General features: G+C 41.7%; 1 protein-coding gene across 5 annotated transcripts in view; it reads left to right on the forward strand.

Moving 5' to 3' along the window:
- The window catches only part of FBXW11 (F-box and WD repeat domain containing 11), a gene marked incomplete at its 5' end in the record, with an annotated part of 71,296 nt that extends 55,238 nt beyond the window's left edge, over positions 1-16,058 (forward strand). For all 5 annotated transcript variants that reach the window (XM_082006095.1, XM_082006096.1, XM_082006097.1 and 2 more), the window contains 7 exons: positions 8,342-8,479; positions 9,099-9,217; positions 10,236-10,485; positions 11,649-11,767; positions 13,055-13,165; positions 14,160-14,238; positions 15,859-16,058. In XM_082006095.1, the coding sequence (XP_081862221.1) occupies positions 8,342-8,479; positions 9,099-9,217; positions 10,236-10,485; positions 11,649-11,767; positions 13,055-13,165; positions 14,160-14,238; positions 15,859-16,020 (978 nt within the window). In that variant the 3' untranslated portion in view covers positions 16,021-16,058. The remainder of the gene's footprint in view (positions 1-8,341; positions 8,480-9,098; positions 9,218-10,235; positions 10,486-11,648; positions 11,768-13,054; positions 13,166-14,159; positions 14,239-15,858) is intronic.
- Between the last annotated feature and the right edge of the window lie 699 nt (positions 16,059-16,757).

Below are 16,757 nucleotides of genomic sequence, written 5' to 3' on the forward strand. Positions count from 1 at the left end.
GTCTCCAAGTCAAATGTTGAATTGCCAAGCTTCTTTAGGAGTTTTTTTTTTTAAAGGGAAAACCTGATTTGGGGCTTATCCTAGAAAACTGAACCTGGGTTTGCAAGACCTTGTTTATGGAGATGATGTGGTTGGTGCGGGGTATCCTGTGCCCGGGTGCAGTCCCAAAGCATTGTATGGGGAAGGTCAGCTCTTTTACTGGGATTGTGTTAATCGGCATGTTGCCAGCATGGGAAGTTTAATACTGCTGATGCCAGAGCCCCAAGTCCCTGGATTTTTTCCATATTAATTGTGAAGCTTGGCCAGCTATTCTGCTTTCCCCTCAGGATTAGCACAAGTATCTATTTCTTGTGATGAGTTGAGAAGACTTATTTCATAAATGTTCCCCTTATCTTTAGGCACATGGCAAGTGCCCTCATCTTGTTTCCATGGAGACTTAGGTCCACCTAATTAAGATGAGAATTAAAATGTGATTTTGCTGAAGACTTTAGGAAAATGTGGTGCCAGGCCGCCAGATAAACACCATGTGTTCTTCTGAATTTTGAAAAAGTTCAGATTTTTAGGACTAGAACTGACATTTTAAAGCTTGAAAAGGGGAAAAAGTCAACTCTCACCCTAAGTCACTGCCATCACTGGGAAATCTTTGTTTATGAAGTTGCAGTGTATAATTTCTGAGCAAATAGGTTTGTTTAGTGCTGCTCTAATTCAGATGCTGGAGAAATTTTATGTGCACGTGTAGTGGGGGGAATCTGGTCAGCATTTACATGCCTAGAAATTTTTTCAGCCAGCCTTTGAAACCTCTACTCCATAGGCACTTTCCAAAAGTCATTTCTTAAAAATCAAACTGGCTGAGGAAAGGAGAGGCTTTTGAGTGGCAGGGATAAAGTTCTTGGGGTGCATGGCGCAGATTGTGGCTCTCCTATCTGAACAGGAGAGAAGACTCCTTTCAGATATCCCTAGCGTAGGCCAAAGCAAGGATCCATCCCACATCACACCTACTTTTTTCCACAGATGGGCAAACTTAAGACCGCCGTTTTCCTCCTGCAGATTTGAAAGAGGGATTTATTGTTCCTCTTTGAATACTTTGAATGCCCCTGTGGCCTGATAGGGGCTGATAAGTACCTGTTTAAATAGAACTTTGTGTTTTTATGGTGTTGTGCATAAACTTAGTTATTGCCTCCAAAGGAAACTAAAAGGTGCAATAATTTTGTTTTTTAGCAGCATTGTTCTTCATCAGGTGTTGCGTATAGTCCGGATGCATGTGTCATTGAAGTGCCTCGGAGGACCTCTCTCTGTTTTCATTGCTGTTGGCTTGTATTTTTAAGATTTCCTCTCCAGATCTGGAAGTTACAGCAGTACTTCTCTATCGCTTTGGTGTAGGCAGGAGTCCGTTTAAAGTTAGTATATTTTGATGTTGCACCTGTAACCCGAAAGCTTGAAATTTTACTGTCTCTTCTAGTTGATGGAACTTGGTGGAAATGGGGATCCTTTAAGAGAAAACCAGCGAGACCCATCCGTGGCTGTTACTGCATCATTGCAGCTGCAGAGGTGAAAAAGGTTTTCTTCATCGGAAGCTGCCCTTGAATCTCTTTTGGGATCTCGTGCATTGTGGCTGCATTTGCAGAGGTGCTTGATAGAGAAGACAGACCTTTCAGGAAAGAGTGACTGCTTTGTTCATCTGTGTCCTTCTGTTAGAGGTTCTCCTGAGCAGGAGTTGAGAGGATTCTTTACTCCCTTCTGGGGGAAGCAAAACAACTGTACTGGTCGGATCAAAGATCATCTAGTGCAGCATCTGGTAGCAGATGCATGGGACAGAGCGTGGGGTCACGGTGCAGCAATGCTCCATTTACACGGGAGCGATCAGTCTCTCATGTCCTGCCTTGTTGAGGGAGGCAGAAGACACCACAGAGTCAGGCACTACCACCATCCTGGGCAGTAAGATTGTCCTAATGCTGAATTACTGCTCTCTAGGTCTGAAACTTCAGTTTATGTTGCCTTTTTTATCTGATTTGCCTAAGCTCTCTGGTGTGTAACACCATTTTGACACTTCGAGAACATGCTGTTTGTTCTTTACGCTCAAGGAAACGGTCAGTATTACACTGCCAGCTTTCTCGCAGAGTCATTTCCTATATTCCTGGTGTGTCAGTAGCCTTTAATGCAGTTTCTCCAGGTCTTCTCCTCTTCCTCTGTAAGCAATGTGTGTATTCCACTGTCCAGATTTATCTCGCTCAGCATCATAAGGTCAATCTGTTCTTTTTAAATGTGGCTTTAAAAAGGGTTCAGCAAAGCTGCAGTGAGAGTCAGGAATAGCTTTACTTGATGGACCTTTGAGCAGCTTCATACATACTGGATCAATCGCATGCAGAAAGAGACAGCACTTCATCAATTTATATTATCCGCATTTGGATCTTATCTAAGCAGCTGTAAACGTTAGGAACTTAAATTTTAGGTTTTGAATTCTGCCAAGAAGTCACCATTTAGTTGTAACACTTGCTAGGAAAAGCTTCCCATTCCTTTTTCTCTAGAGTTTCTTAGATTTTTGGACTTCACTGTTTATGGCTTTTCTTTTGGTCTTGGAGTTCATATGCAAAGTGATACTTCACCCCAAACTGATCTGAAAGCCCGCATAGTGTCCAGATGTGGAGTGGGTCTCGGTAGAACTCTCCTAGCTTTTTGGCCTCACTTTAATTTCAGACTGTTCTTCAAAACATAGCCTGAGTATCCTGTGATTTTTTTTTTTTTTTTTTAAATAAATCAAGCCAGAAGCCCACTTTTCAGTTATTGGAAGCTCTCCCTCCTGCCCCCTTTTTTTTGTGTGTGAAATTGGGCCTTTCTGCTTGTGTTGAACAAATGCACACTGAACTTTAAATATATACATATGTATAAAAATTAGTATGTAATATGTTAATGGTGTATAGTGAATCCATATTTCTCTATCTGTTAGTCTTGCTTCAGTTATTCTTCATGAGGGTGGTTTTTATTGTCACTTGACTCTTCTCTTTGAATGAAATGAGGTAAATACCAAAATTCAGTTGATCACTGCTTTGAATGCCTCTTTGCTTAGGTTTAGCTCCTTGCATTTGCTTACTAGCTCTTCCCATGTAACATGGCAGCAATTTCTTCCATGTAACTTTTTGTTTTATTCTGGACTTTCACTTAGCTTTAGTTGTGAATAATTTAAAATATGAAGAATTTTTGGTAGTGGAAAGCGCAAATTCTTTTGAGGGGCAGTGTATCAGGAATAGTGTGGCCAGCAGGAGCAGGGAAGTGATCGTGCCCCTGTACTCGGCACTGGTGAGGCCGCACCTTGAATCCTGTGTTCAGTTTTGGGCCCCTCACTACAAGAAGGACGTTGAGGTGCTGGAGCGTGTCCAGAGAAGGGCAACGAAGCTGGTGAGGGGGCTGGAGCACAAGTCTTATGAGGAGCAGCTGAGGGAACTGGGGTTGTTTAGTCTGGAGAAGAGGAGGCTGAGAGGAGACCTTATCTCTCTCTACAACTACCTGAAAGGGGGTTGTGGCGACGAGGGCACTGGTCTCTCCCAAGTAACCAGCGATAGGACGAGAGGAAATGGCCTCAAGTTGCGCCAGGGGAGGTTTAGATTGGAGATTAGGAAAAATTTCTTCACCGAGAGGGTGGTCAGGCATTGGAACAGGCTGCCCAGGGAGGTGGTGGAGTTGCCATCTCTGGAAGTGTTCAAAAAACGTGTGGATGTGGCGCTTCAGGACATGGTTTAGGGGACATGGTGGTGCTGGATTAATGGTTGGACTTGATGATCTTGAAGGTCCTTTCCAACCTTAGTGATTCTGTGAATTTCAGATCAGTAGTTACAGATTTTAAGTCTGACACTAACCAGTTCTCATATGAGGGACATGGTGTCATGTAGCTCCCATAAGCTGCTGCCTTCTACATTTCAAAGCATTTTGAGAGTAAAATCCAACCCTAGTCACTCTTCTGAGTCCTGTAGTGTAGCTTGAATCATGTTGGTTCAGCTTTTTCATGGAATAGGGTAAGAGAATTAATAGGGAAAGGCGATATGCTTAATGGTAAAAGTAGGATAAGAAGTGGCAAGATGCACTGGTAGATCGTTTGCAGCGCTTGGTGTTCTGTCTTCTAACAGCAGTGCCTATTTATGTTCAAGATGTTGGTACGGACATCTGTGTACCCCGCTGCTCACTTCCAAAGACATGCTTACTGGCTCAGGTGACAATATGCCCAAGGCTTAGTGAATGTGTAATTAGGTGTACCGTGTCTTGGAGTTTTTAGCTGTCTTTGCTGCTACATGCCTACCGCCAATGCTTAGCTCCTTACAGTGGTTTTTAGAAGTGATGACACTCACAGAAAGATGGTGATGCTCTTTACTTGCAGGGTGTTTATCCCTCTGTGGGCTGCTTTGGAAGGAGGCTTTGCTGCTGGCATGTTTTTTCATTTGTGCTGTGGTCAGAAATCTTGGGGTTTACGCTGTTGCGGTAACAACAGGACAGCTAGTGCTCTGCAGATTCCTCTTGAGGACTGGTTCAAGTCTTCTAGGTAACAAGCATCACGTAGCCTTTCTTCTTCAGGCTGGTGTAGAGACTACAAAAGCTCTTTGGCCTTCCCTGTCTAATAGCAGCTTGGAGATCCAACCGTGAATTCCAGACTCAAGCCAGGATCTAGGGAATCAGTATCCTTCTGCAGGAGCTTGATGCTCCCTCCTCCACCCTCAATGGCTGTAGCATCTTCAGAGAGTCTGAGGGAGGAAAGACCTCAAAGATGCAGGGAGCCTGGTGCCATGGCCAAGCTGTCATTTTGCCTTTCCTTTATCAAACCCTCTTAACTTCATGATGAATGAAATATTAAGCCCTCTCCACCCTGATGACATAAGTTCATTTGCTTTTGCCTTTCCTCTGCTAGAATCAGGATTTTTCTTTCTTCTCTTACAAGAAAGCATGTGAAAGACAAGGGTTTGGATTTTAACTGCCCCTGGTGTAAATGCCTAATGCTTTAGGAGAAATCCCTACATACGTAACAAATGTGTATGTTCCTTTTTCTTTTTTCTGCCCCATTTGTCCTGCAGGAGAATTGTATGTTTGGAGGGAACAGAAACTCATTGGTTTATGGGATTAAGATAAACCCACTTACTCTGCAATAACATTCTCAAGAACAAAAATGCAATTTTCAGCCAAGGAGCTGAACACAGTGTACACTATCAAATGGGAAAAAAACCCTGTTCCTAGTAGATTATCCTTAACAATTCCAATGTATAGTTAATGTTCCAACTGTTAATCCAGAAGAATTGCATCTTTTTTTACTGTGCATCTTTGTACCAGTGAACATATGCTGGCATGGTCAAGGCTTGGCTGTACCTCTGCATCCTGGACTATTTTCTATGTGTAGTTTTCTCTCTAAGTGCTTTTTTTTAATCCATTTATGCATTTCTTCAGCTGCCAAATGGCTCTCCTTGGCTTCGTGCTTTGTCTTTATCCTTTGTGTGTCCAGATTTTGTTGGTTATAGAGCATTTGTTAGCTACTTGCTGCTGTTGCTCTCATGAGCTTTTTAGAAAAGTGTGAGAAACTTTTTTTTCATGTGTGTGATCTAAGGAGATCGTGTTCTGCAACATCTTGCTTTTAATTGCCTTTGAACTTGCTTTTCACAATCATCTTGGAGACTTTGAGGAAGATCTGTACAAAATGCAGTAGTGGGTGTTGCAAATGTTAGTATTAGATTTGGTATCAGAAATATGCAAATAAACGATGGGTCTCTTCAGCGTTGACTCTCTGATGCTTCTAACAGTCCATAAAACACAGCAGTTTCTTCCTCGCCCCTGGTACATGCATGCTTACCTACTCAGTGTATGCGCAGTTTATTAAGATATCTCCTGGAAGGAGGTTGCAGATGAAGACTTTTACTAACGGCACTATTCAGTAACAACCAGAAATTTCCTATAGCAAGAAGCTTTAATGTGGTTGCCAGTATTGTATTAAACATATTCCTTTTCTGAGGGTCCTCCAGGTTGCCCACCCACTCAGCTGTATTTAGTCATCTAAAATAATGTTATTTCTCTATACGTACACATCTGTTTTCACTTTGTTGCCAATTGAAATGCTGCTGTATATTCTCTGTGTATTGTGGCTACTTTCCCAGCATATTGAAAATTTACGCAGTGTAAGGGGATTTTACAAGTTCTCGAAAAACATGAAGTATTTTCCCACAGTAGCCACACCATATAACGTCTAAATGAAATGACATCTATTCGCAGAATTAAAATGTGCACCTGCGTATGACTTACTGCTTTATTGTGCCTTCACACAGATAGATTCTTTCATTTGAAGCCAGCGTTTTCTTATGGAGAGCTTATTAAGTAGCTTCCTATAGTGAACTTCGAAGAGTTAAGCCAGCTAGTGTCCTAAGAGTCTGGCAAGCATATTTTACTGACTGCCGTTTTGTTTAGGAAACGGTTACAAGCAAAATTTCTGATTTGTGGTGTTCTTAATGTATTCTGTAGCTATCAGTAGTCACTGTCATGGGAAGCTGAAGTGTGAAAGTGCTCGAATGGTGTTTGAGCGCTCGGCAGCTAGAGTAACCCGGTGCGTGTTACGTGCAGCTGCTTATTTCAGACCTTTTCAGGAGCGATTGCTTTAGGGAAACTCTCCCTTAAACTTCTTAGAGTTGAATGTCTGAATATACATGGTTTCTAGAACTATTTAAATTGGGTAGCTCTAATCTGTGATGCTCTGTCTTCAGAGCTAGTATTGCAGTTTTACATATCTTTCCTTCGGATCTATAATTACATTTATTCATGCTATTAAAATCCTCTCTGTTTCTGAGGGTCACCTCTGTAGCAGCAAAGGAGTTAATGAGTTGCAGTTCTGCCCTCCCTAGCACAGATGATAAATCTTTGGATAAAGCTTGAGAATTGCCTGTCCTTCCTCCTCGAAACCTCCATCCCATGCTGAGCCAGTAGCATAGGGAGCAGTCTGCTACCTTCAAGGCAGGAGTCCAAGGCTGAACCAGCGCCCCGTCAGATTTGAACGTTTGAAGCCCAGTTCCCAGTCTGAGAATCGGTAGTGCCCTAGCTGGCCAGAAAAGATGACTTGCTATCTTAATTTCATTAGCTTCCCCACCAAATTGGAAGAGAATGACAGGGGATGAATAACTTCTCAGCATGCTCCTCTGGAAGGATCTCTTAGTACTTAAGATTTAGACTAATTCCTGTGGCACATCAGGTTTGTATTATGGCTATGTATAATTCTCTCCAAATTGCATAACTGAAGGAGCAAATGTGTGGAAAACAAAAGTGGTAGTTTTCCCTTGGAGCAGACGTGTTTTTCTAGAATTGGGATGTCATAGTCGCACTGCACTTTTGTCTTTAAGTGTTTCAGTTGTTTTCCAGTCTTGGAGGAGCTGCAGAGGTGCCTGCTAGGCTTTGAAAGTTTGGATTTGGTTATAATATGCTTTTCCAAAGAGATGGACAATTGATCAGCTTCTCCCCAGGTTTGCATGTGGTATTTGGGGGGGATCCCTGGGGAAATAGCTAAATAAATGGCCTATACTGGAAGATGGAAAGCACCCCAGCCTGCGTAGGTACCGCAGGTGTTGGCCTGGAGTTCTATGCATGGATTCTCTTATGATTGTTGTTACGAACTTCCTATCCAAAATCCCACATTTCTTTGAAACCACCATTGGTTGTCTTACAAGTAATAAAGCTGATTATAACATGGAAATCATCCTGGTTCCACTATGAAATAGTTTCCGGCTTTTTAAGGTGTGTTGGGTCTCTTTCCTTAAAAACATCTCTCAGAATGAAAAAACTGAGAGTTACACTTCCACAGATTTTCAAGGGGGAAAAATAGGGTAATTTTGGATTATTTGAAATCTTAATGGTCCCCATTCAGTTTTATTTTTATCAGGCTTTAAGGTGCTTAGAGGAGGCTTTCAGATCTCAGAATGCCTTTCTAAGACATGTAACAACAGTTAATAGCTGAAATGACTGAGTAGGGGGAGGAAAGGTCCAGGAACGCCCATAACCTCCCTGCTGGGCTCAGCAGTTCTGTAATGGTAGTTACTCGGATGAGGCTGAACACGGCACCGTATGAGCTCCATGTCAGATGGTCATGTAAATATGGCAGGGAACTGAAATGTTATAAAATGTATCTCTCTAATGGCTCCTTTGGAAATTTTCATTAAGGTTAGTTGACCATAATTTTCACCACTAAACACAGCTTTTATCATGATAAATTATAAAAGTCTTAATTTAAGGATGACGTATGTAAAAGTGGAAAGACTGCTGTGTATGTGTTGGTGTAGTCATGCTCGAGCATGCAGCCTCGTGCCTCACTTCTGATTGTTTCCCCTCTTGTTAGACTATAGAATCTAACTGGCGATGTGGGCGACATAATTTGCAAAGGATTCAGTGCCGCTCTGAAAACAGCAAAGGTGTCTACTGTTTACAGTATGATGATGAAAAGATTATCAGTGGCCTACGAGATAACTCCATTAAGGTAAATGCTTTTTTTAGTCCTCTCCTTAGACCAAAGTGGGTAATTCTGCCTTGGCAAGCTGGCTGCTTGTGTTTCCTTCATTTCTCTTGTCTCTTCATGCGACAGTATTTAGCTGTGCAGGGTTTATGAGGATGGGATGTCTTTTGTAGCCTGGCAAAGTTCTCACCTGCACTTTGCTCTGGAATCTTTGGAGACTGTCAGCCAGAGATCAATACTACTGACCACAAAGAAATGCCTGTGAAATCAGAGTTCACGTAACGTGAATGAAGACTGTGTGTGCCACTGTCCTGAGCTGCTTCTTTTGACATTGCTAGTAGTTTTGCTTTCATGCTAGTAGGTTGCTTTCACGCTGATCATCCATGGCGTTTCCTTTTGCAAAACAGGCTTTTATCTTTTCATGATCATTGGTTATTTCACTATTCTGTCAAAAACTTGCATCAACACTTCCTTAAGCTAAAAGGGAGGATAGGCCCACGGCGTGGACAGGCTAACTGCCTGTGGATTCTTCCTGCTATCTCTAGTTTTCTTCCTTCCTTCGCAGTTGCAGCAGTGTTCAAGTCTTGGATCCTTGTTCTTGATCTTGATAAGCCATGTATACATCTTGGGTTTTTTTTAACAGATTTGGGACAAAACAAGCTTGGAATGTTTGAAAGTATTAACAGGACATACTGGCTCTGTTCTTTGTCTGCAGTATGATGAAAGAGTCATTGTAACTGGATCTTCAGATTCTACAGTGAGGTGAGCGTGAAGTTTTTGCACAAAAATCATTTGAGTATCAGGGCTAGGAATATTTACAATAATCTCTAAATACCAGCAAACGTCCCTGATATGAATGTAATACTATTATTCCAAAACCAAGATATTCATACTTGGCAAAGCATCATATTCCATAATTTTTGTCCAAAACTGTCTCATTTTTTTAGTGTTAAGAATTTTGAAGACACATGACCTGAGTGATTCAAAGCATAGCCTGAAGTTGTAGAGTAGCAGATGGTCCTCTATACAATAATTTCTTCATTTAGGGTTTCTTGTACTGCCTTCTGACATCTCGTAATTATGACTATTAATGAAAGGGTATTTGGTATATATGGAGCACTTGTCTGACTGCAATTTTGATGATACTGAGTTTAAATTCTAGTATGAATTCGGCGGTCAGTAGATGTCCAACATAAAGACACTCAGGTACAAGTCAATGGAAGGGCCTTGTCTCCTCCTGGTGTCTTGCTTTGGTACACCAATGTCAATCTCTTTTCAAAAGTTAAGAGCTGTTCTTAACACACTTCAGGTACTATAAATTAAGTAGTGATTTTTCACTTCATGTAAGCTGATAGGTAGCCCTGGAGGGTGCTACATCCCAATTGCTACTGGCCTGTGCGAAATATGAACGAATGGGTAAAACTGGAAGAAAAACCCTCGCATTGGCTGGTGTTTGTTTTGGTCTGTTCCAACAATTTATACATCATACAAGCTTTAGTCATCCTGGAAGAATTGTAGAATTGTTAAGCAGCTCTTTCTCTTAGCAGTGGTCCCAGCTTAGGCATTTCCTGGCCTAATTGTTTACTGCTGTTAATTATTGCTTGTGAGTCGGAGACGTGAACTAGGATACTACCCCAGCACTCATCTTCCACCTCCTGCAAGCCCGAAGAGATGTTAAACAAGCAGAGAGCTCCCCATTAGAGAGACTTGTGCATGTTTAGGCTTTATACCATGCATAGCCATAATCCTTCATTTGGAATAAAAGTCTTTTCTTTTGCAGAGTTTGGGATGTAAATACAGGTGAAGTTCTGAACACGTTGATTCACCACAATGAGGCAGTGCTTCATCTGAGGTTCAGTAACGGCTTAATGGTGACATGCTCAAAGGACAGATCAATTGCTGTTTGGGATATGGCATCACCTACTGACATCACTCTGCGCCGTGTCTTAGTTGGCCATCGTGCTGCCGTTAATGTGGTAGACTTTGATGACAAGTATATTGTGTCAGCGTCAGGTGACAGGACCATTAAAGTAAGTTGGCAGAGCTCTGTTCTAGGTCTGCATCCCTACCAAGCCAGAAAAGCTTCTGAGTGTTACTCAACTCTGAATAGCCAAGGTGTTCATAAGCAGTTCTGTGGCTTTTTCTTTACCATTCGGCTAGCTGCTTCCTCTTGCTAGCTGTTAATGTCTTTATGTGCGTAACTAGGCTCGTAACATTCTTGTGGCTTCTGTCGCACAATTGCAAAAAAGTAAAGCCCATTCACTGTTTGAACTCTAGTCTCGAGATCGGTTTGTTTGTTAAATGTGGCACATTTTGTGCCTTTTTCCAAGCGGTATTTTTTATTTCAATTGGCAGTCCTGTTCCAGACGTGAAATTTATCAGCAGTTGCCTTTCCTCACCACACCTTCCCAGCAGCTCAACCAGGCTTTGCCATGTTTGAAGAATTAAGAGGCTGTATTTGAAGACTGTTACATACCAGAAGATTTGAGTTACCCAGAGTGTATTAATATAACAAAGGCGTTTCCACCCTTCCTTCCCTCTCTAGAACCAGAGCTACCTTAGACTGTGCCAAAAAGCTCTTGGCAGTTTAATGTCCAAATATCTGCCAGAGATCCTGCTGCACTCTGTGTTGGAAAATGAGCCACTGGATATTCTACATTACAACTTCAATTACAGTTCATTAAAAATGGGCAAAGTTGATTGAATCATTTAATGTTAAGAAAGAAACAGCCACCAAACTTATAGGCCACGGCTTTGGCCTTCTCTTACTAGTAGGTCACTAGCAATTTCTTTGGTAAAAAAACGTGGGAGTTTTGTGTGTGTGATAACTTCCACTTTTAAGAATGATCACTAACTTAATCAAGATTCACGTGTAATCAAGTTTTTGAAATCATTTGGGGCAGTCTCTGCCACCTGAAAGTATTTTGTATGCAACTCCCCAAACTTTTTTCATTGACTTGATGTGCCATAGCAGCGCCTGTGGCTCTTGTCTCTGCTAGGTCCTCGTAGTGCCGGTCTTCCATTAATGCCAGGTACCCACTCTTTGCCCTTAAAAATACTATGTGAGATTTCATTCTACCGTCCAGCAAAAGTCAGCCTCAGACCTCTTCTGGTTATGTATTCATAATGGCTTCTATTGAAATGCAAAACCCTTGTTTGGGTATAATTCTCAGATTTATCTTGTGTTTCACAGGTCTGGAGTACAAGTACGTGTGAGTTTGTTCGTACTCTAAACGGGCACAAGCGTGGCATTGCATGCCTCCAGTACAGGGATCGACTAGTTGTCAGTGGATCTTCAGACAATACCATTAGGTGGGTGCTCACGAGCTGCTCTCGGTATGTAACAGTGTACGCTTGCGCATGCGAAGATAGGATTTCCCCTGACCTTTGATGCTGTCCTGCACTGCTGTGTGTACAAAACATCCTTGGTATAGAGTCATAGAACCATTAAGGTTGGAAAAGATCTCTTAAGACCACCGACTCCAACCGTAGACCCAACACCACCGTGCCCACTAAGCCATGTCCTGAAGTACCACGTCTACACGTTTTTGAACACCTCCAGTGATGATGTATGAACGAAACTTAACTCGGTGTGAGAGTAAACATATTGCATCACTGTGGAAAAAAGTGGGGCGCTGAGGTTTATGTCAAAGGTAAAGAAAACTTTTTATCTATTGCTGTAGTTTATCACCTTGTCTTCTGCTTGGAGAGATGAGGAAGACGTTCGTCACTGGTTATCTTAATTACTTTCTGAACCTCTAGCCATTGGTTTATGCAAAATAGAAAAAAAGTTTCCCCAGATAACTTCACACATGTCCAACCTTTATTTGTATGTGTCGTGGTTTAGCCCCAGCTGGCAACTAACCACCACGCAGCTGCTCGCTCACTCTCCCTCACGCAGTCGGACGGGGGAGAGAATTAGAAAAAAAACCTCGTGGGTTGAGATAAACACAGTTTAATAGGACAGAAAGAGAGAAAGTAACAACAATAATAATACCAACAAAGGAATGTACAAGAACAAGTGATGCCCAATACAGCAATTGCTCACCACCCGGTGGTCGACAGCCTGTCCCCGAGCAGCGATTTCTGCCCCCCGGCCAACTCCAGTTTATGTACTGGGCATGACGTTATATGGTAGGGAATATCTCTTTGGCCAGTCTGGGTCAGCTGTCCCGGCTGTGTCCTCTCCCAGCTCCCTGTGCATCCCCAGCCTCCTTGCTGGCAGGCCAGCACGAGAAGCTGGACTGTCCTTGACTGCTCAGCAACAACCCAAAACATCAGCACCTTATCAACAGTTTCTCATCCCAAATCCAAAACAGTCTCACACTGGCTTCTGTGAAGAAAACCAGCTCTATCCTGGCTGAAACCAGGACAGTATGGAGTTTTGAATGACTAATTTTTATGTACTGCAACTGCAACACAAACTTATCTCTGAATTGCACGTAGGGAACATCTCATGGTTCTCATGCCTTTTTAAGCAAATTCTGTGATATCTCCCACAGCAAACCATTCAGTAGCATGCTTAAATCGCTGCGTGTGAGGCTAAGGGACAGTGCTGCACCTGGAGTACTCAAAGACTTTCTCCTCTGTTCTTTTAAGGCTATGGGACATAGAATGCGGTGCCTGTTTAAGAGTATTAGAAGGCCATGAAGAACTGGTTCGATGCATCAGGTTCGACAATAAGAGGATTGTTAGTGGAGCCTACGATGGGTATGTTTTTGAAAGCAATTTCAAAAAACTCTGCCTTTCTTAGCAAAGCATCTTCTGAAAGCCATTGAGCCTTGTGCTCCCTTCTTATATAAGGATTCTCTTCTGATTTGACTAATGGATCAATATTTAACTGAGTGGCTTTTACTGGAGCATTTCAACACAGCAGGCTGCAGTTTTAAGCAGCCAAGAAACTGCTTTTCTGGTGCTTTTTAGCACACTCCTAAATTGTCTTTCTGTAGAAAGTAAACTTATGTTTGGCTGAAGTGATATTCCTTTGTTTCTTCCTTCAGAAATTGCTCCTTGCCAGGTCCTGTGTGCTTAGAGTAATTTAGGCTTTCTATTTTTATAAGACAGCAGCACTGAAAATGTTTGTTGCAAGCGTAAATGTATCTTGTGAGGCGCTCAGAAGTCTCTAGTGACCGTTTCTGTTGGGTTGAGGGCAGGAGCCCCACTTAGCGCTTCTGGCTTGCTCAGTATTCTCTGTGTGTAGTGGATTCACGACGGCTTACAACCGTGTCTAAATTCACCATTTTTTTTTCCTCTGTTCAATTTATACTTCAAGTGAATAGTAGAGTTAGTGAAAACAATTCTTGTAGTGTGTTTGTCTCTAGCCTTTTATTTGGGTTTAGTGTCTCACTGGGGTTGGCAGTCCCAGCTTAATTCCCTCATCAATAGTGCTGTGTGCTTTTGAGATCTTCTGCAGTTCCAAAATGGCTTGTGCATACATGGTCAATTTGTCTTTCATGTAACCAACCTGCCTGGTCCATCACAAAGACATCACTGTGTGTGCTGCTAAAAAGAAATATAAATCTGTCTGCGTTTTAAGAGATTTACTGTTAGTATTCTGGTGAAGATAGATTCTTACATTTTGCTGGATCCTGATGAACTAGCTGTAGGGAAAATCTCGCATGCTTTCCTTTGCTTTAGATGTTTCTTCTATGCTTCTACTTGAAACGACGCTTTCATAATGACCTTCTTTTATTTTACTTTATAGCAAAATTAAAGTTTGGGACTTGCAAGCTGCTCTTGACCCTCGTGCCCCAGCAAGTACATTATGCTTGCGTACGTTAGTGGTATGTAAAATTAATTCATTTGGGGTTGTCTGAAATCTTTTATTTGTAAGTGAGAGGCATTTTATTACATTATAGTGGGATAGGTGAGAAACTCAGGATGTTTTAAAAAATCTAGGCTGCTTCTTACTCTTAAGAATGAAGAAAAACGTATATACTGCTATATCCTGAATGATTTGGATCTGAGCTTAAAAGAAAGATCAAGTTTTTCTAGTTTGAGATTCTTGGATATTCTTAAAAAAAAAATCAGCATGGCACTGTATCAAATCATTCTAGTTGTTGGTGTGTTTCACTAATACCATTGTAGGGCTGGCTTTAAATTTCCTTGTATTAAAAAGGGGGGAAGAATCTTGCGAGCCTTTCCCAAACCTTTCTCCTAACCCTTCATTTTGGAAGGGAGAGATGTGAAGAGAGGAGGAGGGAGGTTGAGTCAAGTGGATTAACACAGGAGCTCACTTCAGAGGACTATCAGATTTAAGGCTCTTGCTTAAGTTATATTTGTCTTTGCAATGAGGCTTTTGGTTTGTGACAGTAAACTTAATTAAAAATAGATTGGAGAAATGAGTTCAATGTTCTTTTCACTGAAATGTGCATGAAATTTTACTTTGGGAGTCAGTTTGACAAGCTAGTAGCGACCCAAAATTATCGACTGTATGTGATGGTAACTGGCTTATTCAGCATGTGCTTGGCCTTTCCAACACGTAAAGAAGTGCTTACATGACAAGAAGGGTCTCCAATTCTTCTTTCTATTCAGTAGTTTTTTCATAGAGATGAGATTTAACTATCCTTCTGTTCCATATAAATGCAGTGTGTTTAGTTTTACTGAAAAAGTTGATTCTTTCCCTTCTGTGGGTATACAGATGGTGGCGTTGGCTTGACGATTGGACTTGATGATCTTAAAGGTCTTTTTCCAACCTCAATGATTGTATGATTCTGTGATTCTATGATTCTTTACTGTAGCTCAGGTTATAGTTTGGAGATCAGTCTGACAGCTTTGGTTAGATCTCTTAACAAAGGTAGTGAACTCATTTTAAATTAATTTAAAAAATGGATAAACAGGACAGAAAAGAGAACCTTTTGTGGGCTTCTTGGTGCCATTCTGAGATTTCTTGAAAGAGCTGACGGAGCATGTACTCCTCCACCACCCTTTCTTATGGCACAGTCGTCTTGATAATGATCCTTTCAGCAGCCCATCCTTGATGAAGCTGTGATGTGGTGTATTAGGGCTGTGCAAAAATGGAGTTAGCAGCAGCGTTGAATGCAGATGTTATGAGAGAAGGAGCCCTGGCAGATTGTCAGTGCCAGCCAATCTTCTAAATCGCTGCTGCTTGATTGATAGGCTGCTTTTGTCTTTAATAATCTCAGCCTCTACGGCTGGCCCCTCCGGGGGAGGCTCAGGGTTTACAAGTGCTGAATTTGGAAGCTGTGTGTTTTGCTGGGAAAAAAACCTTACATACGAAATCGGCTTTCCTTAAACTTGAGCCTAATTGCAACTAAGGGTTTCTTAACCAGCACACCAGAGTTTGAATACACCGTTCTGTGTCCAGATACACATGTGAGTACAAATGTAGTGAAATGTTACCCTCTTCTTGCCTTGCTAAGCTGACTTCCTATTGCTCGCAGGAACATTCAGGACGTGTCTTTAGACTCCAGTTTGATGAATTTCAGATCATCAGTAGCTCCCATGACGATACAATACTGATTTGGGATTTCTTAAATGTGCCACCCAGTGCCCAGAATGAGACTCGCTCTCCATCTAGAACATACACTTACATCTCCAGATAACAGTCTGCACTTTACTACCCTCAGAAGGTAAGTCTCCCTCTTTTTATTGGATCTATTATAACTGTCTGAAATCATCACTCTGCCTGCAGGTTGGCATAGTCAAAACAACAAGCTGATGTTTTCCTTAAGAAAATAAAACCTATTTATGCCACTTCTTTCACTAGCTAGTCTTTCTGTGGTCATGCTTCAGCTTGTACAACTTGTCATGTTATCTTACCCCCTTCTATAATACCTCCTGTTTATAATTGGCTACTTTAGGTATTTTATGGAAAGTTATTACAGTTATCACAGCATTCTGGGAAATTGAGGAGACTTGGTGTATTGCACAGGCATTCCAGATACTCTGTGAAATTAGAGCCTTTTAGAGTTCTTGATGCATCTGCTCACTGTGAAGCTTTGTAATGAGCACTGTAATGCGTCTCTAGTAAAATGAACATGTGTATGGTCTTTGGACAAAGGCTCATCAGAAATGAACAGTTAGAACCACAAATAGTAGGGGAAACTTTTGGAACTAAAAACTACGTCGTGTTAGGCAACATGACAGCTCAGAGCTGTCAGGAACAGTGCGCATGAACTTTGCCTACTTGGTTTCCATTTTTCTGCAAGTCAGCTTCATTTAGTTCTCAAGCACTGTGGGTAAAAGCTCCGCTGTAGATCTGTTTGTTAGGACAGTGGATTCTTTTCCTTATGTCATCTATATTGCTGCCAACAATTGCACTTCAGACTATAAATAGCTG

The sequence above is a fragment of the Phaethon aethereus genome (genome assembly GCF_964289735.1).
Source record: "Phaethon aethereus genome assembly, chromosome: 14".
Classification (NCBI taxonomy): domain Eukaryota; kingdom Metazoa; phylum Chordata; class Aves; order Phaethontiformes; family Phaethontidae; genus Phaethon; species Phaethon aethereus.